The sequence below is a fragment of the Lycorma delicatula genome, chromosome 3, assembly GCF_047948215.1.
Source record: "Lycorma delicatula isolate Av1 chromosome 3, ASM4794821v1, whole genome shotgun sequence".
Lineage (NCBI taxonomy): Eukaryota > Metazoa > Arthropoda > Insecta > Hemiptera > Fulgoridae > Lycorma > Lycorma delicatula.
The window spans coordinates 138,476,428-138,502,591 of NC_134457.1; the positions used below are offsets into that span (position 1 = coordinate 138,476,428).

Sequence of the window (26,164 nt, forward strand, 5' to 3'; positions counted from 1 at the left end):
AAAAACCCATAACAACCTACCCGCATTTCCTTGTTTCAAATGTTAGTTCCACGTTCGATAACACTGGTAGGCAAAAAAAGATTTTTTCAATGTTTCTGTAAGTATGATATCATTTTTGAATTGATTTTTTGCGTACATTTCAGATATGTAAATACAATTTTTCTATCACCCTTAGTTTTAAATCAAAAAAAAAAATGAAGGGAAAATGTAGTTAAAATCTACAAAATTTATAATTTTGCATGGCCATACCTGTGTTATGATTTCGCTGATGCTTTTTTTATAGACTCAGGCACATCACAAATCAATATCCAACAGTAATCGGCTAGCATGTTAGTATTCCATTTCCCTTTAAACCGGCTCTTCATCACCGAATTGTCATGGTGGAAACGTTCACCGTGTTCTTCTCTTACGTCTCCGAGGTTGTCCCGGAAAAAATCCAGATGTGAGTGGAGGAAATCTATTTTTAACGACATATTACATCACATAGCTTTGTATGAAGTAAAAAGTTAATTGACAATATCGTGGTAATTTTCAGATTTTTGTTTGCCGATAAGATTTTTGCAAACGTGTTTAAATGAAGCCCAAGCTGCACTTTCTATATTATTTAACATTGAGTTAAATACATCATCTTTGATCAACTCTTATTTTTGGACCATCAAATATTCCTTCTTTAATTTTTCCTTTACTTACATTCGGACAATTTTGCTTGATGTACAAAAATCCGGGACTATTCTTCTTCATTGCTTTTTCAAAATTTTTCATTAGTCCTAGCTTGACATGCAGAGGGAGTAAAAATATTTTTTGGGGTTCAACTAAGGGCTCATGAATTATATTTCCATTTGGAGTTAAGTTGTATCATTTCTTCCACTCTTTGGTAAAATAATGTTTATTCCTAGCTCGGCTATTTCATTCGCAAAGAAAACACATGTACTTAGTATAGCCTAACGGCATGTCTAACAAAATAGCTATAACTTTCAAATCACCACATATGTAACAGCTATGTTTTTTATAATTTATTTTTTCGACAATGTCTTTCATCATATCGTATATCACTTTCAAATTAATACCATAAGCGATTGGTTTTGAAGGATATTTATTACCGTTGTGTAGTAGAACCACTTCTCAACTATACTTGAATGAATGTATGAAAAGGTGTCAGTCCTCAGGTTTATGAACTTGTCCTAATTGCAACATAAGCTTATCAATATTTGTGCAATAAACCAAATTATTTTCATTAATAAAGTACTGAGAATGGTCTTTTTGCCGACTTCGAAAGTCTGAAACTTTTGTATTTTTTTAAAGCAAATTCCAATCTTACAGTCTTAATCCTAACAGTTAAGCTTGATTTTTTGATAAATTTAAATCTCTAATCAAGTCATTTAATTCACCTTGTGATATAAGATATGGCTTATTGGAGGATAATTCAAAATTAAAATCATTGTTGTCTTCTTCAGTACTACCTGATTCTTCATCGCTGCTTTCGAAACATACATTCATAGGTGGCTCGGGAACTGGAATAATTTCACTGTGTGGTAAAGGTCTGATTGCAGATTGCAATGAAGGACATTTTACACTGTGTTTAGATTTTTTATAAATTCCAAACACACTTGTTAAAGAAAAGCAACCATCGGTTACATGATCCTTTGTTTCACGCCAAAGCATACGTACACCAAATGGCAAAGCCTTCCGTGTACTTTTCAGCCATCCTCTTAAATAAACAGAAAAATTAGTGCATGCTATATGAGGAGCCCACGTCACCCTGATCACCAATTTTACACTGAAAGTACAAATGACATGCTTTTTTAATTAAAGGGATAATATTTTTTTCTATTTGATTTTACGGCAAACTACCACAACATAACGAAAGGCATCCACATCATTTACACAATTTCGAGGCATTATAAAACTGCACTGTTAGCAAACTTAAAACAGCAATAAGACTGAACAAACTTAATTCATTCCTAAATCCAGTGCTTAATACAAACAATACAGCTGTGTTTTCAGCTACATGTTTTGACCTGCACAGATATGATTAATCTTGTCCATGAAGGCTCACTCTTCAGTATTAGATATGATGTCATAATATGTGACTATGATTTGATTTAATTCTTTATCAAGTATTATTTATTGTAGCTTAAAAATTATGTTAACAAAGTTAAACAATAAAAAATGAGCTAACAAAATACAATATAAAAGCTTAAAATACTAACTATACGAGGTGTGTGAGAAACGTAATGAGGCTGAATTTTTACTTATCAAAGTTTTTATCTTTTTCAAACAACAATATTATCTCCTTCAAAGTATTTCCCTTGGGCAGCTATACACCGGCGAAGTCGTTATTCCCACTCCTGGTAGCAGCGCTGGAAGGCTTCAATTGGTGTAGGGCTTTTAACTGGTCGGTCACAGTCTTTTGAATGCTCTCCAGAGTTCCAAAATGACGTCCTTTTAAGACATATTTCAATTTCGGGAAAAGGAAAAAATCACAAGGACTCAAATCAGGGGAATAGGGGGGTTGACGAACCGTAAGAATGCATTTTCAGGTCAAAAATTCCCTGATGGAAATGGCCGTGTGACACGGGGCATTGTCATGATGAAGCATCCACTTGTCTGCAATGTCTGGTCTCACGCGAATCACTCTTTTCCTGAGCCTTTCAAGGAAACTTTTGTAAAACACTTGGTTGACAGTTTGTTCTAGAGAAACAAATTCTTTATGCACGATACCCCTACTGTCAAAAAAGCAAATCAGCATGGTTTTGATCTTTGATTTGCTCATTCGACATTTTTTCGGTCGAGGAGATGACGGAGTGTGCCACTCATCGCTTTGCCGCTTTGTTTCAGGATCGTACTCAAATATCCAGAATTCATCACCTGTGATCACACGATTGAAGAATTCTTGGTCATTGTCAATCCTCTCAAGAAGATCAACGCACACATTTCTTCGATTGTCTTCTGTTTCGTTGTGAGGTTTGTCGACACCAATTTCGCATAAACCTTTCGCATATCCAAATCGTCTGTCAAAATTTGATGTACGGTGAAAGTGTTACATTTAACTGTTCACTCATCATCCTTATTGTTAAACGACGGTCTGATCTCACAAGAAGCCTCACACGCTCAACTTTTTCGTCAGATTTTGAAGTTGAAGGTCTCCCTGAGCGAGTTTGATCTTCAACGGTTCTCGGCCTTCCAAAAATGATTTGAGCCAGCGGAAAACTTGTGCTCTTGATAAGCAATGTTCCCCATAGGCCTATTTCAACTTTTCAAAGGTCACACTCGCGGATTCCACAAGTTTAACACAAAACTTGATTGCATAACGTTGCTCTAAATTCCGATGCTCCATTTCTGTAACACACAACTTCACTGATGGCGCTGTCAAAAATAATGTGTTGCCTGAACGGAGTTGAAACTCGTACTGAGCACGTGGAAGGGATGAACAAACCGGTCTAGCACAGACCAGTAGAGACATAGCGTTGCCAGATCGCTCGCAGTGTTACCAATTAATTTTCTCACACACCTCGTATGTTAAAAAATGAAAAAAATCTTCAAAAATGGTGGGTTATAAAAAGATTCAGATTCCATATTCGTTTTTAGCATCAAAAAACAGATTAAAATCATGTTTTGCACGTTAGGAAACAAAAATTACGTGTATCAGTACAATTCAATATTTTCTTTATTTTCGAAATTCTACCTATTTTTAAGAAATGACCAACGTCAAACTAGGCTACCCAATGTGTAAATTGGGCTTTATTTTGTAACCATCTGTTAGTTCTAGATAAGTTCCGAAATATTTTTATTAGTTCCGCAAGACGTTAGTTTTAGGTAAATATAAATTTTGGTTAGCGGGTGGTCAACTTTACGATAGCCTACTCATAATGAAGACTAATTTAATGACTAAAAACAAAGACGTACAGAATCTAAAAAAAATAAAACTAAAACAGAACTTCACCAGCCAACAGCAAGAAAACAGGAGTTACAATGACAAAAAGACAGAAAGAAAATAACGTGAAAGACAACAAAAAATTGATTAGCTAAAAAATAATATTAATAACAATAAACATGGTTGAAAGATAATGAAAATGGTGGAGAAAGAATAATATAGTGAGGAGGTGTACTTTCTCTGAGCGTGATGATTTAAACTCTGCAGTCAATCCTTGCGATAAACTTTGGGAAGGTGTAATTTGTACAACTGAATATCTCCTACATCTCAACGGGTTTGGTATAACATTGTGTAATTATATTTTTGACTCGCTGAAGAAAGTAACAAGAAACCATTTCACTCCTCATTTTCAGTAAGCCTAAAGGGGTGCGTTTTACCAAGAAAATGGTTTAACAATTTTAGGAGTTATTTATATCTCATGTGAGGTCACCTACAACCATTTTAGAAATGGCAACTAATATAAATGTAGGTTGAAGTAATACCTTAAAAGCCATTGTATTTTTACTACTTGCCTTTTCTAAATGGCAGTAAAACAACTAATATTTAAATAACATTATATTAAAAAAAATGTGTATAGATCTATGAATAAATATTCAGATTTATTACTGCAAAGAATTCATTTATCGTAGGTTAGTTTTTTTATTGAATTTGAGTTGTGTTTTATTAAAGGAAATAAATATAAGAGGCTTAATAAGACTTTATCAGACTACTCATCCTTGATAGTATTAATAGATTAATTGAATCTATAGTTGGTCTACCCGCTCTCCAAAATTTAAGTTCATCTAAAACTAAGTTACGGAACAAATGAACATATTTCAGAATTGTTGAGAACTAACGTGGAACTACAAAATTAAAACTTAATTTACACTTTGGTAGACTACTGTGAAATTGGCCAACAATCTCCTAAATACAATTTTAATTTTTCCTTAATATAATAAGTAGAATTTTTCCGTAAATATTGTCAGAATATTAAGAATTAACGTGGAACTAACCATTAATCAAGAAAATGCGGGTAGGCTATTGGGTAGATGAACTTAACATATTGATTTATTCATTAAATCAGATTAATAATAACCAAGACTCTAAAATAAATTTTGATTTATAAATCAAATTGACGTTAAACATTTAAAGAACAACCAACATTTTTAGCATTTAATTTATTGGACAATAAATCAAGTCTTTTCTTTTTCCTTTATTTTATAGTTAAAAAAAAATTGCCCTATAATTTTATTTACTCGTAAATTAAAGTTTAAATTTGGGAATTACAATTTAAAAATAAAAATTTTATTTACTTACAAATTAACAAATTCGACTTCATCTAAGTATTTTGTTTTATTCTTATGCAGTTTTTAATTATTAAAATATCAGTTAATGATAGGTTATTACCGTAAATCCACTGGAATGTTATGTGTTGTAATTATTCATCTTCAGTCATACGTATCATGATAGTAATGCTATAAGCTCATAGATGGCATTACATTTTTATTATGTTTACATATTATTCAGAGTTGAATCGATTGTAATTTTGAAATATTAATCATAATAAAATTATTATTTCATGTATTCTTTTGGAAATAAATATTTCATTTATAAATTTTATTTACAGTAACTTCAAACTTCCTGTTTTTTCCAGTCACAGTTTTAAAGTTGTAGTTTTCTTTTATTAGGTGCCGTCTCCGCTACAAAATATAACATCACAATGGGTATATTTTATAGCCAAGATAACGTTTAACTCGGCTATTTTAAACAATTCTTTGGAACTATATCCAAACCATTCTGTTGAACCAAGCCTACTGAACCAAGATATTCTTCTTCTTCCGAGATTTCTTCTATCCCTGAATTTTCCCGAGCTGTAATATATTGTATTTCTCATCATGCGTAACGTAACCTAATTATCGTAGCTCCATGATTTAGTTTATGATTTCTGGTTTTTTATCTATCCTTATCAAACCTAGACTACGACTATGATTCCACATGTGTTTTCTTCTTTAGTACACCTCAATCACTAATTAACACCGGTAACGAAGGAATTCTCGTTTAAATAAGATTAATAAGATTCCAACTGAATGTAATGTAGATTCCAAAGCATCGCAAAATACCATATCAGCTAATACCCTGATCATCCACCCGATAGGTGGGATTAAATTACATGCAACAAGTTTTACCTTTTTTTCCTGTTTAGCCTCCGGGAATCATCATCAGGTATTACTTCAGAGGATGAATGAGGATGATATGTATGAGTGTAAGTGAAGTGTAGTCTTGTACACTCTCAGGTCTACTAAGTCACTAAGTTTTAACTTTTATTGTGAAATAATTTGAATGAAGTGCGTACTTTGTTAAACTCTAACTTCTTTATTTTTTAATTAGTTATTATTATTATTATTTTGAATTTAGGTTAAATTTAGTTCAATTTGTATCTCTATAAGAAACTAAAGGATTATTTAATTAAATTGTACTCGTAATATGAAAAACGATTTTACGAAAATTTAATGTTATGTCACCCAATCCACTTTATTTTGGATTCAATACTTCCATATTTCTCTTTCTTCCACTCGTCAAAAAAAAAATCCCATTAGTTTGGTGGTTGCTACAGCTAACTTAATAAGTGTAATAATGGTTTAAAAAAATACGGTTTGAAGTGTTAAGTGATATTTATTAGGGATATTACCCATGATGTAAGACTTTTTTTTAAAGTATCTAATTATGCACTTTTAAAAATAATTATTAAACAAAAATTGGCTTTAATGTATTATTTTACTAAAAAGAATTAGACAGTCAATTATTTATGTTTGTAACACTGTTCTTTATTAATATCGTCTTTTATAAATTATACTATTGGTGATTTAAAAGTTGTTCAGAAAATGTTGTGCTTAAAATTTTCTATACGATCCTTTTAATTAAAACTTAATTACGGAATAAAAAGAAAGTACATAACAAGGAGTATATAAAAAAATAAAAACCTTTTTAGTTACTTGTTCTAATGTATTTTTTTAATTACTCTTTGTTTTAATTAAACAATTAATATTTATTATTTTTAAAATTGATTTTTTATTTGTTGATTTTTTTTTAATTTACCAGAAGTATTTTTTTGTTGACAATGAAATACATACTCACGTTTTACGATCTCATTCAGGTTGACCGCAAATAACATCTGAAGATAGCTAACAACTTAAAATGTAATCCAAACTTATAGTGTGGTTTCAACCTCCAATAAGTGTAAAGAGGGAAGGCGATAAAGCGGGATACAGTGTAAGTTTAAGCAAACCATTAAGGTAAGGTCAGTGTTATTCCTGTTATACCCTTTATTAACCACGAAATGCTGATCGTCCAACCAGCCGTTTAGATTTTACAATACTATATTCAGAAACTGGTCGACTGTTGAAGTAACAGTCATTGCTGATGGTATTACCACTACCGAGTATATCAAGTACTTCATTAAAATAACACGATTCAGTTTGTATAATAATTATATAAATTTATATTTTATAATTTTATATATCGCTAAAATAAATCTACTATTGATCAACTGATTTTTATCAATTTTTGTTTTTGTACAATATTAATTAAATGTAATATCTACTCATATACAACTTTGCGAGAGTGAAATATGTTTGAAAGTGATGTTCTTAAGGGTGTCTAAATACGCGACGAGTTGAATTAATCTGCGAATAAGTAATAATATAAGATTAACACAAAGTTATAAGTTTAGAAATCGGTAACTCTGCCATTAAGAACCTGTATACTTCGTAAATTGAGAAATAATTTTTCATAATTTAAAATTATGAAATAAAATTTTGTTAATCGATTCCTTTTTCTAATACTAGATTTTTTATAAAAAAATCGATAATACATTTTTTAATATTTATAATTTAATAAGGTAATACATCAGTCAAAGAAATAAAGATATTATGTAATTAACAACGAAAGAAAATTATAATTTTTGGCAAACTTCAGTTTCCGTTTACGCTAATTTATTCATAGTTTTACTTTTAGTATATTAATTTTGTAAAGTTTAATTAATAATAATTATATGTTATTTATTATTAGTATAATTATTATTATTTATGTATTTCTTTATTTAGTTCAACAGAACAGCTTGAGCCTTGGTTAATAAATATTAATTGCAATCTCTGTCAGTAACTAATGTTATAATAATAATTTAAGAAAGAGGCTAATGACGACAGTATTCGATATCCCTATAAAACCTCAAAAAAATAAAAAATAAAAATAAAATTTAATACAAGTGTAACAAGCTTTTAAAGCAACCTTGAAAAAAAACTTTAAATTACATGCAGTAATTAATTCTGTTATATTATCTGTCATATTTTTTTTAATTTTCATATATTTCTACGGTCTGGTAACTCTATTTTTCGACTATTTCTATAGATTTTACGTTATATTGCAGTTGCATTATGATTTATATTAATTTTTTTGTTTCTTTGTAAATTATATAAAACACAAAGGCACTGGTCATTTTATTTTATTGTATAAATAAATATAAAAATATTATTTGTTGAAACCTTTCAGTAATACAAGAGGTAAAATTATAACAGCGATTCGAAATAAAAAAAAAAAACGAATTAATACGAAATATACGAAAATACGAGATTAACACATACCAATTAGAACATACATAAAGAACCCGACAAATCATTGCTAACACCAAAATTATCTACGTATAAGTCAACTGGATTAATAAGAGTGATGGCTAGGGCATGCGTATTGTTTCTAAAAGTCTGTATGACTCGCAGTCTGCAGTACATTCTGTGCAATATTAAAAATAAAGTACAAAAACTTTACTCCATACACGTACTGCAATATTACAAAAATAACAAATGGATTTAAGACGCTTCATTTAATTTAACAATAAAATGTATTTTAAAAAAATTATTTTTAAACATTAAAACATTTTTAAGCATTTTGAAATTGTTTGTTTTGGTTTATTGTTTGTATGGTTTTTATTAAAAAGTGAATTATTTTCATTGTAAAATAAACAATGTTTTAAAAGCTATTAGTAATTAATAATAACATTATAAGATGTTTATATCAAGTTAATGTTTACAAGTTCTATAATAATGAACCACGAGCATTACTGACTTGACACATGTAATTTGTACGTTTGGAATAACGTAGATTTACAAACAACTTTGTAAATTAATTAATGTAGTTTTAGCTTTAGACTATCGATTTCCTTACATGTTTGGTTAAAATCATACCATAACCTTTAATAAGACATAAAAATCAAAAAACTATTCTTTATTTAAAAGTAGTATCTCTATAACTTGTTGCATCTCTACCAGACTGTCTGTTTCTGCTTAGTCTTTTTATAAATTATATAAACTCAGTGAAGTCATTGTGAAATGTGTGAGGATGACAGCTTACTGGCTTATTATTATAATGTTAATTATTATTGTAACAGACAGTAAGTGAACAGTTTGTGCTCTTTTCTGGTGTAAATTCAGTCGTATATTCTGTCTTAAGTGAAATTATTACTAATTTTATGTATTCCAGCTTATGAGTAATGTCAATTTTTTTATGACTCCTTGCATTTTTAAAAACTTATATTTATGTCGATAATTATACGTTAAATTGTTTGTAAATACCGTTTGATCCTTTTGTCGATTATTAAATTATAAAATTTATGAAGAAATTAAAAAAATATTCAATACTACTAAAAGCCATATTATTAAAAATAATTACTAGTACACACATAATTTAAAACTTGGTTGATTTGTTTGCTGTTTAATAGATAAATGCATGTAAACAAGTTTTCTCATTTCTCATCACTCTCAAATCATGCGGAATATATGTACTTTATTAGACCAACGTTCTCCGTTCGGAAATCTTTTCATTCTAAAATTGATTTTTTACAGTACTGTAATAATGTTTTATTACAGTAAATTTAATGAAGAATGACTTGTTTAAATACTGATGTGACAAAACGTTTTCCTTTGACTAGGGTGAGCTAAAACAAATTGATTTTATTTTAAAATCTGTAGGAACCCAAATTATAATACAAAGCAAAACCTGTCTGTCATTTTTGTATTTTAAATCTATAATCTTGTAATAATAGTACTAATGTATGTGGATGACTAGTTTATTCTCTGTGATTCTTAATACTGTACAAATAAAAATACAGATAGACTGTTGATTTTTCAAACTGTCAGTCGGTATTTAAAAACTGTCTAATATTTCTGACGGTCTTTGTTTAAAGTATTAATAGAATATTTTCAATGAATATATACACAGTCTTTACATCTAAAATACAATTTACTCATTAGAATGTTATTTAACAATGTACTTCTTTTTGTTGATCCACTGTATTACGTCCGAAATAGCTGAAAACTGACATTATCTTTTATTTTCATTTCTAATTACTTTTTCAATAAATATTATTTCACAGAACCATATTGAAATAAATGATATTCTTGTTTTCTTTCTTATTTACGTTTCGTCTAATCTTACGTGTAGTTGTGTGATTTACGGTGAGGAATATTTTAAATTTTGGTATAATAATGCTAGCGTTATTCTCAATTTATTTAATATAACAGAATTATGGGATAATTATTTTTTTATAATAAATATAATCTGTTACAAAACAACTTATTAACTAATTAATTGTTTTATCTATTTATTTGTCTTCATTTTCAGGCTTAAGACTTAATAGTCTGTTACGGCTGAGAACTGATTAAAACATCACTTTTTAAAGTTACCTACTTTTTTTAGAGGATACCGCAAAATCGTCTAAGTAAATAGAAGGTCTGTAAATAAAGTAATGAGACTGGTTCAGAAAAACCTTTTCTTTACAGTCCAATTATTCATGGACTCTATCACCTTCGAAATAGTTCCCTTGGAAAGCCTCGCAACGCTTCAAACGGTTTACCCCATTCTTCATAGCAGTATTGGAATTCAGAAACCGGAATGTCCGTCAGATAGTCGGTTACATTTTTTTTAAATGCTTGCTACTGCTCCAAAATAGTGTCCTTTGAGGTGTTTTTTTAAGTCGCTGTTATAATTTTAATAAATCAGCTGTTCATGTTTACTAGTAACTTTACAGTGTTGCCACTTTGGCTGGCAAAAAACTAGTCTCATTACTTTATTTACAGACCTCGTAAGTTTTAGTTTTTCGAGTTCTAACGTTATCTTCAAATATTAAAATATGGTCTACTCATTTCTTTTCGTTTTCGAGTATTTTTTCGTTGAGTTTATATGTATATATTCAAAAGTAATTTTATTTCATTTTCTAATTAAACCAAAAATTCTTCTTACATAGTGCATTTCCATGGGCAGCCTCTACTTTGTTTATATCCCAGTTGCTGGAATTCAGGCTTACTTCCGTGTAATGAAGCTGGAGCAACCTTTAGCTTTAATTATTAGTTAAGTTTCAATTTTATTTTAATTTAAGGATTGTGTCCTTTCTTTAGGGTTTTAAACTAGTTCAAATTTGTTATTTTAAAATCAACGTCCTGTTCTCCAAAGTAATAAATTAAAAATTCAGCAAAGTTACATTCGTTTACCTGATCTATAGATCTTTTATTTAGAATTAACTAGCATCTTTTAGTGAAAGTGTTCTTACTTAGGACACGAAATTCTCAAATCATTCGGACTCTTTTGCCTTTTGTAATTTAAATAGAGATTTTTGAAGAATATCTTCTTCCCAATTAAATTCGTAGGATCATCAGTAAAATACAGAGATAAAATAAAATCATCTTTTAAGACGTCATGTTATTAAAATTATATCCAATTTCCACCATCTAAGGACATCGTGAAGATACGAAAAAGATAATATGGGAGACATATTATCACTTATTTCTTAACTTAACTTATCCTTATTTCTTCTTAACTTCTCATACAATGTTTCCCTTTCGATGGTTTTGAAACATACCCTTTGTCTTAAAAAGTCTCTTAAAACCTCTACCGGGAGCCTTGAGATGTCCCGTTCCCTTTTTTTTCTTCATATTTGATCCTTGAAGACCCTTTCTCAAACCTTTGTGCTAAATTAAATAAATTTCATTAAGAGGCCAACCTAACTAAATATCATTAAAAATGAATTCATTTTCAAATATTTAACTACGGTCACTACCGGTACGATTTAATATAACAGTTCAAAAAAAAAGTTTTTGTGTTATTTAAATAGTCGCTCACTATTATAACTGAGAAAATACAGACAGGATAACGGTCATAACCGTAGCAATCTGTTGACAAACAACATTCATGGTGTATGTAAAGAAAAACAATGATTAAATGATTAAAAAGTTAAATGATTAATATAATATTCTTGCATTTTTTAGCAGAATAAAAGATATATGTAGTATTGTTTATTTTTACGCCCAAGAACATTTTCCAAGTTTCGCTTGTACCTCAGGAATTGGTGAACTGATTTCCACAATTCTTCTTTCAATCGATTCAGAACATCTACTTCCAATATTCCTTTTCTATTCAATTATATAGTGTACATTAGCGTAAAAATGAATATATATTTACGTCTAATAATTTAAATGGAAACAATACCTTTTAAACAGATTTATTATTGTTCTACACAGTCTGTCCAAAATTTTATTTCTGGTTGTAAAAAAATATTTCGAGGTGATATATGAATGAAAGAGAAACAAAAAACATTTCTTTTTCTAAATTAATTATGCTAATAATAATTATTATTAAATAAATTATTATAAAAAATGTTTTATAATATTTTTTTTTTGTGTTCAGTCATTTAACAGGTTTGATGCAGCTCTCCAAGATTCCCTGTCTAATGCCAGTCGTTTCATTTCGGTATACCCCCTACATCCTACATCCCTAACAATTTGTTTCACATATTCCAAACGTTGCCTACCTGCAAAAGTTTTCCCTTCTACCTGTCCATCAAATATTAAAGCGACTATTCCAGAATGCCTTAATATGTGGCCTATAAGTCTGTCTCTTCTGTCAACTATATTTTTCCAAATGCTTCTTTCTTCATCAATTTGCTGCAACAACTTTTCATTTGTCACTTTATCAACCCATCTGATTTTTTAAATTCTCCTACGACATCACATTTCAAAAGCTTCTAATCTTTTCTTCTTAGGTACACCGATCGTCCAAGTTTCACTTCCAAATAAAGTTACGCTTCAAATATATACATTCAAAAATGTTTTCCTGATGTATAAATTAATTTTTGATGTAAACAAATTATATTTCTGACCTAAGGCTCGTTTCGCCTGTGCTATTCGGCATTTTATATCGCTCCTGTTTCGTCCATCTTTAGTAATTCTACTTCCCAAATAAAAAAATTCTTCTACCTCCGTAATATTTTCTTTTCCTATTTTTATATTCACCTACATTATTTTTACGAGTACTATATTTCATTACTTTTGTTTTTTTCTTGTTTATTTACATGCGGTAGTTCTTGGTAGGACTTCATCCATGTCGTTCGTTGTTTCTTCTAAATCATTTTTACTCTCAGCTAGAAACTATATCACCAGCAAATCGTAGTATTTTTATCTTTTCACCTTGTACTGTTACTCCAGATCTAAATTGTTCTTTAACATCATTAACTGCTAGTTCTATGTAAAGATTAAGATATAAAGGGGATAGGGAACATCCTTGTCGGACTTCCTTTTTTATTACGGCTTCTTTCTTATGTTCTTCAATTATTACAGTTGCAGTTTGGTTCCTGTAAATGTTAGCAGTTGTTCTTCTATCTTTGTACTTGAACCTCAATTTTTAAATATATAGAGTATACAAGATTAATTATACAAAGATAATCCACCTATCGACCCTTCCTTCGTATTATAAATCGGTGTACCACCTTTGTTTAACACATTATCTCTCCGATGTGGTTGCACCTCCGGTCCAGGTGATCTGTATATCACCGAGCACTTAAGCCCCCTTCACCATCGGCAAGGTCTTATGATTTACAAAGGGAGGTTTTGTAATATAATGTAGTCTATATTTTCGAGTAGAGATAAATATAGGAATATAAAAAATAATATCTTAAAATTACTTGGCTTTCCTATATATTTATGGTGTAAATATTCATCGTATGTAGTACAAGTTTAAATGTCAAACGTGTCTCAAACATAGAACATTAATGTTATTTGAAACATAAAATTCTTTTACTTGTAATAACTGAAAAAGGTATTTTTTTGGAAGTAAATGTGAGTGGATTAAGTATTAGATACAAGCATCGCCCAGCTGCTAGTTCAGCTACTTAGAAAGATAGAGCGTGATATTAGGTTTTGATGTAATATATCGAAACGTTAAGAGAAATATGGTAAGTCGGTTAAAAAGAAGGGAGAGTAGCAATGATCTAACTGGCCTCTCGAGATATCAATGAACTACTTACTATATAAGATTAGGGCAGTTTAGGGGGAGGAAATGAGAGGTTCTGGTAGGAAAATATCGTATATGTCGTAATATATTATCTCATACTCCGTATACGCTATGGTTAATATCTCCTAAAAGTGTTATATTAGTTTACTTGCGAATTACAATCTTCTTAAACTGTATTTAGTAAACAATTTGTTTCATACTTGCCACGTTTATGCAGCAAAAAATTGACATTGATTTATAAACACTTCATCTTGAATCAATGCAAGGGGAGGTTAATGTCAGGTCCCTTTGGCTCTAGTCAGATACGATCTTTTGCCATTTTCTCACTGGAATGTTAATTTAGTAATTAATTAATAGCCTATTTTTTCTTCAAAAAGATATGTTCAATTTTTATTATACAAAATATTTTTTGATAAATACTGTATTTCCCTGATTTATTTCTAATTTTGTTTAAATACGACTTTTTCAAACCTTCTTCTTTATTTAATTAATTACATTATAACAACATGTTATATAACGTATTTTAACAAGTTACTTCATTAACCTTTTCTCAGGTCCTGTTTAATTTTTTTTTAAAGAATTTTCCCTGATTAAATTTAAGGCGATAAGAAAATTTTAACAATCTTTTCCTCAATTTGCTCCACTTAAGAAATCATACGGATCATGGGAAAGAAGTGTTATTGAGAAGGCCAGCTTGTTTGATAGGCACATGCTTTTCGGTCTTTAAACCACATCCACGACGCCGGGGAAGAGGATATTATGAACTTCTTAGAGAACCCAATTCCGTTGAATCCTCAGATTAAACACTTCTCGTCTAGGGTGGTGATAAAGGTGATTGAGAAGGAGTGAAACTCACATAAAGCACCTGGTTTGACCAGGTGCTTTTTGTTTGGTTGTTTACCAACGAAATGCTCGTCATGCTCTTATCTAAGACCGTAATTTATATGATTCATCTGTTTATCAGTACCCTTCAAACGACTGGCTATCAGTCAGAATGAAAGATATCCCAAGCAGTGATGGTCCCTAAGCCGGGCATGTCGTGCATGAGAAATCCTCGTACTGGCCAATAAGCCTGTTACCTATTATGTCCAAGGTATACGAAAGGGTATTTCTTCGGAAATTGTGGCCAATTCTAAAGCAGGGATAAGTTACTCCTGACCATCAGTTCTTTTCCCGAAGTGATCACTCTATCATTGAACAGATACACAGACTCATTCGTGTTGTCACCAAATGCGTTGAGGAGAAAAACATTTTTTTTTTGCTGCCTTTCTAGATATTCAGCAAGCATTCGATAAGGTCTGAACTCCCATATACTACACTTGAATCTGGGTGCACCGGTTTTTTTCCCGCCTGAAGGGCTTATGGACTTCATGCTGGCCAAAGAAGAGCACGGGTTGCTGTGGCCAAGTATTCCAGAACAGTCATGGAAAGGCTTAGGATGGCAGAAGAACAAGGAAAGCAGACAGATGCCGAGAGCTCTGGTGTGGAGGACAGAACCGCGGGCGAATGCCTAGAGGGCCTCCCGATCATGTGGGTATCGCCTGGATACGGTGAAACCATGGTTACTCTGATGCCCGGTGCAGGAAGGTAAGCTACGCTTTCTGGAGCTAATGTAAAAAAAAAACTTGAAGTATTCCTGGGTACGAAGATTATGTTCCCGCCCGAGGGACTTATGGATTCCACGCTAACCAAAGGCTTGCTGTGGTTAATATGGCTTAATCAATATGGAGATGCTCCGGACGGAGGAAGAAGCAAGAAAGCAGAAAGCAGACGGGCGCCTGAGAGCTCTGGTGCGAAGGACAGGGCAGCACGTGTGTCCAGGGGGCCTTCCAAAGCTGTGAGGATCGCCTGGATGCGGTGAACCCGTGGTCACTCTGATGACCAGTGCAGGAAGGTATGCTCCTCCTATCTGAAGTAATGCTACACAGCAATTTTCAGAAAGGGAAAGCACACATACGCACTCAATAACATCTTGCGGAACCTGTTAGTTAGTCTGACACTGTATATAAATAGTATTCCTCCCCTCTATAAATAACAAAAAGATCTGGCTACCTGATATTCTAAAGAAACAAAAAACGAGTCTACTTTGATCATTCTATCTGATATTGCATAGTTACTTGGAGGGTTACTTTTCCCAGATTAAATAAATTTGATTTTTTGACATTAACTTAGGTGTTTCCCAGGGATCAGTGATTGGGCCTGTTTTCTACTCCGTCTTCCCTGCAAACATTCCTGTTGTGGACGATACCACAATTCATTTGTCAATGAAACGGCAATCATGGCCATCGATGATAATTCAAGTCAAGCTCAGCTAGATTGCAGTCGGAATCAGACCTTGTAGCCGAGTGGTTGAAGAAATGGAAAATTCAGCTGAATTAAGCAAAGTCGCCTCATACGACCTTCTTGATGAGAAACGGTGACTGCCCAAGAATCCATTTAGATGAGGTTAAATCCCACGAGCTGAAAGTGTAGAATATTTTGGTATTCACCAAGATCGTCGCCTAACATGAAAGGTTCATTAAAAAAGGAAGTAGGTAGATACCAAATTTAAGGTGCTGTATTGGTTAATAGTATGTTCAAGCTGCTACTATACAAATTGATCGAAAAACTGATCTGGACTTACGGAATCCAACTAAGGGATACGGTAAGTACCAGCATTATAGAGACTATTCAGCGCTTCCGAAACAAATATGCGAGATGTATAACGCAGGCAGCATGGTTCATTCGGAACCCCGAAATCTATGATTACTTAGGTTTACCTTTCGGGATGAAGTCAATCGATTGGCAACCAAGTACAATATAAAGCTTAATGATCTCGTGAACCATCTAGCTGTTAATCTCTTGGACAATGGTGAAAATATTAGGACGGTAAGTCCTAATATTGTATTAGGCCTTATGAACCTAATAATGATAATCAGGAAGTGACTTCTATAGTTTAGTTGTGCATCATCTAAATATTTATTATGTTAATGTTTAGGATTGTTTATGTTTCTGGTGTCATTTTTTCTTATGTTATTTCTTTTTAACCTTGTGGTTTTATTCGTATTCCGGACTTTATTTTATGGATTCTAGTACCTAGTTGTGTTGACTTTATCATTGCATTTTCTATCTTTGATTTACTATTGATGATTTTAGAATGTATTTAATTAGGAAGTATCAAAGAAACTCATTTACACTTTCATATTATGATGAAATTTACTTATGGTTTCTACCTGCGAAATGGATTGTAAATATGATTTAGGATCCATAAAAAAAAGGTTTTTTGAAATTTATTCTTAATGTAATTTTAAAATTAATATTGCTTTTATTATTATTATTATTTTAATATCAGTTGAAACATTTCAACTGTTTTTAACTATATATACCCTTTGAGAATAAATGAATAGATTGGAGCTTCTATGGTCGTGAGGAAAACTTCTTGTATGATTTTTATTTCTTATTGTTTTTTACTTGTAGATCATTTGAATTGATAATTATTACAACTGTTATGTTGCTTTAATGAGAATATTTCTATTCTGTCTTATTTATTTTTTTATTATTATTTAAATGAAAAGTAATAAAAAATCCATCTAAAATCAAAAAATCGTAAACAACTGTCTTCTATGAAGTAATTTGCTTCAATTTGCAAAGATAATCTTTGTTAATAGAAAACTTTTTGAAAGCTAAAACTTTAATTAATTTACTTTTAATAAAATTGATGTTTAACTTCTATCCTGGCGATCCAATTCTAATAAAACTTAAAAAAAGAACAATATTAAAAACTGAACTTTTATGATTAAGATAAATTTTTTAAGAGATTTAAAATTCTAAAAAAAATGAATTTCTTAATGAGAGAAATTGTACTTTGATTAATGGAGGAGAGATATATAATTAAAATCGCACGGAATTATTAAGGTATATTTCAGAGAAACTAAGGCTATTGTTTGATGTACGCTTTTTGGTCATTATTGCGTATGTAAAAACTTTAGCGCATGAAATAGGTTTAAATATTATTTTTATTCTGTGTTCAAAATATCTAGTGTTTTATATTGTAATATGTTTTTAATGTTTTTTTAGCTTTATATTTTTCTTTGTACAAGGATAAAATTTCAACTTTAATAACATAAAGCTCTCAGTTTCTTTTTTTTCGAATATTTCTTTCAAGGAAAGTGAATTATTACGTAAAAGAAAATAAACGTTTTCTTTATACAGTAATAACTTCTTTGTATTTTATATTATATCATTAAGTTTTTTGTATAAACTTTTATATAGGACATTTGAATTAGATTTCTATATCTTTACATTCTCTGTAAATATTTGGAAATATTTACATGAAAATATTTTTATGTAAATATTTCCAAATATAAATTATTATTCGACATAAAGGTTGAAAATATCAGAGACTAAATGAAAGAATATCTTTTACTTAGTAAGTCTACATTATTTACTTTTTAAAATGAAGGTTTAATAATTAGATGATATTATATCAAAAACTTTTATTTATTTTTGTTCATAGTATACATGTATCTTACCAATTTTTGTTTATTTATGTGTATTGTTAATATGTATATTAATATTTATTCAGAAAGATAGAAAAACTATACTTTTCCAAAAAAAATTTCGTACAAAATTTCTATAAATTTATGTAGTAGTAGCATATGCTAACAGAAAATTCTTGTGTTAGTTTTAAATCATTATATTTCCCTAGTAAGTGGCTATACCTAAGTCAGTAAGTGTAACTTTAACTTTCAATACATGTATTTATTGTTTTATGAACAGTGTGGATTATATTCTACAATATAATCCAAAGCGTTGTGGATTGATATTAATAATGGCGTAGCGTGGATTGATAAAATAAAATAACCAAAAAAAAATTTAATAAATGGATATCTTTGTTCTATGTTTCTTAAAATAAACTAACAAAAAATTCCTTCTTCATTTCTTTCTACGATTTCTTACCAGTTAATGAGCGTATTATGAGAGTATAAGAAATCCAGACCTTAAAAGAAGTTTTAACGTTCATTATTAATCGACTGTTCCGTAAACTGTTTTGATAACTTCAGAGTAAACAGGAGAATTACAAGAAATAAAGAATGTTTTCGTATTAAGTTTATTGCGGCAGAACTTTAAATATATTTGAACAATATACTGTGTGTACATTACTGCTTTTGTCAGTTTGTCCTATCAGAATGGAAATATGATGCGTATCAAAGTGCTATGCCTGTCCGGTATTCGAATCGTGACCTCCAGATGAAAGGCTGAGGTAGGAAGCGTCTTAGTATTTCGTGCGTAGATCCCGGGTTTGAATCGTAATTAGGAATGGCATCTTTTCATACGCTACCAGTTTCCACCGAGCTAATGACCATAGCTGTTAACACCCACTCTTTAATATGTATTCTTATTAACATTAATATTTACTCTTATTTTCATACTATTTAAGGGACGAGATTAAAATTTGAATTACATAGTTATTTGAATTAAGGGGGATCAACTTTTTTTTATTTTAACACCCCCCCCCCCATCAAGGAAACCGGTTCCCGCCGGTTTGACATAACTCGGTTGCCTCAGGGTGCCGTGGCCGCAGCCTGCCCCCCTAGCTTGGCCCAACTCAGAGGCCACCCACCGGGATCCCTCCTAGATCGCAAGGCGCTCCGACTCCCTTTTCTGGGCAGCCAAGACCCCCCCCCCCTCCACAGGATGGCTACCTGTTTCCGTTCTTATGCTATTAGAATCCAGACATGCATAACGCATGCCCTTCTTACTTGCACCCTCTTACACCGCTAGGGTTTCCCATGCCATCATTAGACGAACCCCAACTCCCCCGCTCTTGCATCCAGGCGCCAGGATATCCTAGGCAAGGGGGCTCCCTACCTGGCCCTACACGTCGCCACGTTTCGGATGGTTTTTTTTCCACTCTGGCAGTGGAAAGAAAGACACACACAATCACGAAAACAACAATCCATAATAAAGATCAAAACTAATAAGGCTCCAAGAGGGATCAATTTAGAGAGGTTTGACTGTACTAACATTAAGTTTAGTATTTTTTTTAATTATGTGTTTAAATATTTTTATTAAAAAAAATATATATTCAAATAAAATATACATTAATATTTAGTATTAAATTAATTAATTTTAATATTATTAAATATTATATTAATTAAAATAAATATAGAAATAATATAATTAAACATATATATTTGAAAAATTTATTTATTAAATAAATATAATTAGATATTTAATAATTTAATAAAATATTAAATTTTTTTTTTTTTTGTTTAAGTAATGCTTACCTGCATGTAGGCCTACATTGTAACATCAATGTCACATATATATATATATATATATATATATATATATATATATATATGTGTGACATTGATGTTACAATAAATGTAAAAAATCAAAGTTACAGTATTGGAGAAACGTAACACAAGAAACTACTCTTTTTTGCTTTTACTTGTTTTAGGTACCGACCTATTTTTCCTTTCATTCTTAATTAATGAAAAAAAGAATTTTACATCTACCGATATTAATTTTCCCCCCGAATATTTAATCTTTTTTAGTGGTATTCTCTTAAAAAAAATATTATTTTTTATAAACTAATAATAATTTATCATCAGTGGTTGTTTAGCAAGACTGCTTATAGCAAACCTTTAATCTTTTTTTCACTGTAACCTGTCGTTTTCTGTTTAATAATCCTCTCTAACGGAGGTTTTCAATTCCACTGAATTAATGTAGTTTCCTTTCACAATGTTTAGCACTCTTTAGTGGTTTTTTTTATTTATCTGGCATATATCCATTTTTTACATCTTACTTTACATTGTTTCTTTTACTGTTTTTTACATCCAGAGATGCAATTTAAATATAGTATTTTTCAAAACTTAAACAAACAGAATTAATTTAAAATACTCTAAATAAGTCATAAAAAATATTTATTTTCTTTCTGTTACTATTTTATACTTTTTTTTTAATGAAATTGAGTATTATCTTTTTAGCATTAAAAAACGAAGCGACGAATGCTGTTTCCAATAAACGAATTACTCTAGAAAAATTCAATTTCAAAGCCAATTTATGTTTAAATTTATTCATTTTATCATAGTATTTCATAAATAAATCATATATATAAACATTTATATATTTTATCACTTTTGAGATGGAAAAAAAATGGTTTTTATTTAACCGCTTATTAGTAAAAATGTTAATAAAAATTGAATTTTTAAGACTCTTTGATAGCTTATTTAAGAAAAGAAAATATCTATAATTCGAATTCTATTAACAGTTTTGAATCAACATAGATTCCAAGAACCAAGACGACATGGTTATTAACTTTAAGAAATATTTTGTTTCTTCTAATTTTTAAGGTTTTTTACACATGTAAAAAAAATATCTTACCAATTCGCAGAGATATGATTTTTGAGAAAAAATCTAAATCAGCCAAAATTAAAAGAGATTAAACCCATTAAATTGAATGTTTATCGTGTGAAATATCAACTAGTTACAACCATATTTCCAGGTATTAAAATTATGACATAATATGGCTAACTCGTTAATGAAAGAATTCCGTATTAAAAAATAAATAAATATAGTTTAAGATTTCTTTAGAAAAAAGGAAAATAAATCTTACGAGAAACGTTTAGTACAGTAGTTACGCTGACTAAAGAGATATTTCACAAAAGGCTTTTATTAAACTTAGGTGTTGTTATTTAAACTTTCTCTTTTGTCATATTTCTGGTAAACTGTTTTCAAATTTCCTTTCACGCATACTCTTCGATTTCAGATTTTGTTAGACCATTATCAGAAAGTTTCGAGAAATATTACAAAATGCATCTTTTCTTTAGTCATTAATACCTTCCCTTAAATGAAACCCATCAGAAACAAATTTTCTTTATGAATAGTGCTTTTAATTTAATAAGTTGAAAGTTCTGTTCTTATTCATCGTTGTACAGTTTATCTTCTCTGAATTGAACTTCAAGGAACAAATAGATTTTTGAATCATGAAAGTTTGTTTTATAAATGTAATGTAAAATTGACGTTTTTACTGAAATATATACAATATTTAATAAATTGCATATTTTTTATTCTTTAATATGAATTTTACTAAGATACATCAGTTAAAAATAAGTTTACAGAGCTTTTTCGACAGCCATAACGTATTAATATTTGAGTAATACATATAAACAGAAAGATATAGTAAATATATATAATTTGCAATCCAAAATTACTCTTAAAATACAAAAATAATGACAATAACAAAACAGAAATAGCGAAGTAAAATTAACACCGCATTATGTAAACTAAAATACAGTTAATTATTGAAAAACAAATTACTGTATAAACAAATTAAAATTAATTTAAATCTTATACGTTTAATGTGAGGTAAATAAATCTCAAAAAATTAATCACATTATTAATGGAACTGGAACATTTAAGCTAAATTCATAGAATACGTATTTCTTAAAAATTACTGGGATAGGTAACCTAATGTTTTATCTTATTTAAAAAATTGTTTGTTACTTGTAAGAGAAGAAACTTGTTTGTTGGCAGAACGAATATTTTCATTATTCAATACGTTAAATTGGAATGCTGGATATTTATTAGTCAGAAAGAGTATAGTAAAAAGAACGTACATTCAACATGTTCAGTGCCTTTGACACAATATGTACGACATAGTTTTGTGAACCGCCGTCGTAGACCAGTTGATTTCTGTACAGCAAGGCTCTACGTTATTTTCCCATGTTTCCAGAAATTATTTGTAAATTTGACTGTATGCGCCCACTGTAACATTTGTTTCTTTAAATTAGTATTGTTTTGAGCAACTGTGATGGATCTGCGGTGTAAGGGTGTAAGAATTGATCTCTCTCCCTCCCGAAAGCGGACCAAAATAGAGAGAGATAGCGTATGTTTTTATTAGTGGCTTATTAAATTTGAATCTGTTTCTTGATTTTTAAGTAAATCAAGATGACTTTGAGTAAATTGAGTTGTAGGACAAAGTTGACGTTGTTGAGATCAGCACTTGTTTTGTTGATATGACTATAGTATTTTTGGTGTTTAAAGATTCAGTCAAGTAATGATCTAAGTGCACAGTCTAATCGAAGTTAGATGTAGGAATAGTTTCTGTGTGAAATTTTCGGTGTTACAAGAATGCGCAGGGATCGCGCTCTCACGAATCGGTTAATTTGGTAGTTGAAAGTTGTAAGTTGTGGTAGATGGTCAAGGACGGAAGAAACCATACGAAGCAATAGTAAGTTGAGTAAATATACAGATTCAAATGTCTGCCGAGGCATATGCATCGGTAGCATACTGACAGAGCCCAAAATGATGATTATGATGTGTTATCAGGTTTAAAGGGTCTAAAAGACGACCTCCGGTAAAGTCCATCAAGGCTAGGAATGGAGTAGGGTGGTGTGGCAACCGGGTTCGTCATTAGGGGGGTGTCTTCCCGTAGGGAGGTTAGGATTATTTTGAGCAAGTACTTGTTTTCTTAGTATAATTGAGTTTCTTCAAAGGCAACTTTTTTATCACACGATTGTGTGTCATTGTTTCCGCATTTCCAAAGAAACTAACACTTAATAATGTTGATTTCAAAGAAAAACAAATTTCTTCATGAGGATTCGAAATATTTAAAATTAGTACCTTCTGATTTAATTCATATTAAGGAGAATCTTTTTAAGGGACAAGGTTAAACTTGAATTAGATAGATTTTCGAATTAAGGAGTTTCAATTTAGAGAGGTTTGACTGTACTAATATTGTTTGGTATTTGTTTAAAACAGGTTTACATGTATGTAGACCTACATATCTTATGATTTCAATAGAAATAAAAATCAAAGTTACATTACATCAGTAACATAAAAAAATAAGAAACTACTTTATTTTTTAGTTGTGTTTGGGTACCGAACACAAAACATTTAATATTTCCTTAAGATAAAATCTCAACCTCAGAATATATATATATATATATATATATATATATATATATATATATATGATTTTTATTCCTTTCTAGATTTTATACTATTAATATTATTATAAAATAGTTAATTAAAATAATTTTTTAATCAAGTTCTGCAGTTTTAATTACATTTTTTTTTTTACGAAAAATAATTTATTTCCTTAATTTTGTTTGTTACAGGTTTGACGTTACGTTTGATTTGACGTTATTTGGATTAACATTTATATCTTCAAATTACTTGTGACTGCAGGTTATTCCTGTGGCAATAAAAAATTATTTAAAAAATAAACGATAGCTACAAATGTCGTACTATAAGTTTCAGAGATAATATAGGAACAGTGCTAAGATTATGCATTCACTGCTGAATAACTGCTTCGTAGTTCTAAAAAATTTAGAAAGGATTTTACTTATATTAAAAAAATACTTGTAAGGATGGATGAAATTTGTATTATAATATGAAAAGTTTCTTGCTATGATTTATTAAAAAATAAATAATTTTATTCTTAATAATTAATTTCTTCTAGTTAATGTTTTGATATTATTTTTTTTACGACAGTCGTGAAAAAAGTTTATTACTTTGCTATTTAAAAAAATAAAAACGATAGAAACTATTAATAATATTTACCCTTGCATAAATATATTTTCTTGGCAACATAAATCATCTTAAACTTAATTATCATTAAGTTATGAAAGATTTTCTACTTATTCATTTTTCCTGAAGTTTATAAGTTTTAGTGTTGTGTAGTTTATTTTAATAATTGTAGTATTTATTAAAGTGAGTAAATTTTTGTTTAGTGTTAATTTGCGAATAATTATATGAATTTTTTACAATGGAGAGATATATAAATACAACTCCGATTATAGGAACGGAAACTAATGATACAAATTGTATTTCTGGACCAGGTGGTGTGTTAAATTCTCCATATCTTCAAGCAATAATATATTTAATGTACTCAGGAATATTTTTAGCTGCACTTCTTGGTAACGGTCTAGTGTGTTACGTCGTTCATTCTTCTCCTCGAATGAGAACAGTTACTAACCTCTTTATTGTGAATCTTGCTGTTGGTGATATTTTAATGACATTGTTTTGTGTTCCGTTTTCATTTGTACCAACATTACTTCTACAGTACTGGCCGTTTGGTGCAACTTTATGTAAAACATTCAGCTTTTCTCAAGTTGCTGCTGTTTTGGTAAGTGAGACATTATATTTCATTACATTTTTAAATTTATAATATTATTATTAATAACACTTTTTTATTAATATAAATTTTAAATTCCTGAAAACACATGGTTTGATGGTTTTATTAATATAAATTCACATGGTTTTATTAATATAAATTTTAAATTCCTGAAAACACATGGTTTGATGGTTTTATTAATATAAATTCACATGGTTTTATTAATATAAATTTTAAATTCCTGAAAACACATGGTTTGATGTGAAAATAATTTGTTGTATTGATGTAGGTTATGATTGTACACATTTGGAAAATTAATTTAATAATAGAAGAAAAGATAGAAGGTGAAAAATTCAGACGGAAAACAGAAATAGATATTTGAATATATAAAAAAATTATTATAGATTTACAATACGTTAAGAACAAGAAAATTCGAATATTAATACAAAATAGAAAAGTATGGAGAATAATCAACTAAAATGATCGTTACTAAATAATGTTTTTCTATAAATCTAATTTGTTTAAATTTTTTTACAATTTTGGGGTTTCTGTGAGATTCTTTCACGTCTTTCCTCATTACTACACATATTTTTGTAAAATTTAACATTACACAGAACTCTGATACACAAGAACAAATCTTTGTCAATAATATAAAGTTACTATTTATTTATTTCAATTGAAAATAACAAAAATTTTAATGTATTGTGGCTCCACTTTCCATTCTTTTCCTTATATCCCTTCCCAATTTTCGATACTTGTTTATTTTTATTCATTTCATGTTAAAATAGACACCCAAAAAGATATACCAGATA

At 29.9% G+C, this 26,164-nt stretch overlaps 1 protein-coding gene across 3 annotated transcripts in view; it reads left to right on the plus strand.

Annotated features, from left to right (window-relative positions):
• LOC142322041 (RYamide receptor-like) overlaps window positions 1–26,164 on the plus strand; it is a 591,685-nt gene that overhangs the window by 285,054 nt on the left and 280,467 nt on the right. For all 3 annotated transcript variants that reach the window (XM_075360648.1, XM_075360649.1, XM_075360647.1), the window contains one exon: window positions 24,355–25,364. In XM_075360648.1, the coding sequence (XP_075216763.1) occupies window positions 25,005–25,364 (360 nt within the window). In that variant the 5' untranslated portion in view covers window positions 24,355–25,004. The remainder of the gene's footprint in view (window positions 1–24,354; window positions 25,365–26,164) is intronic.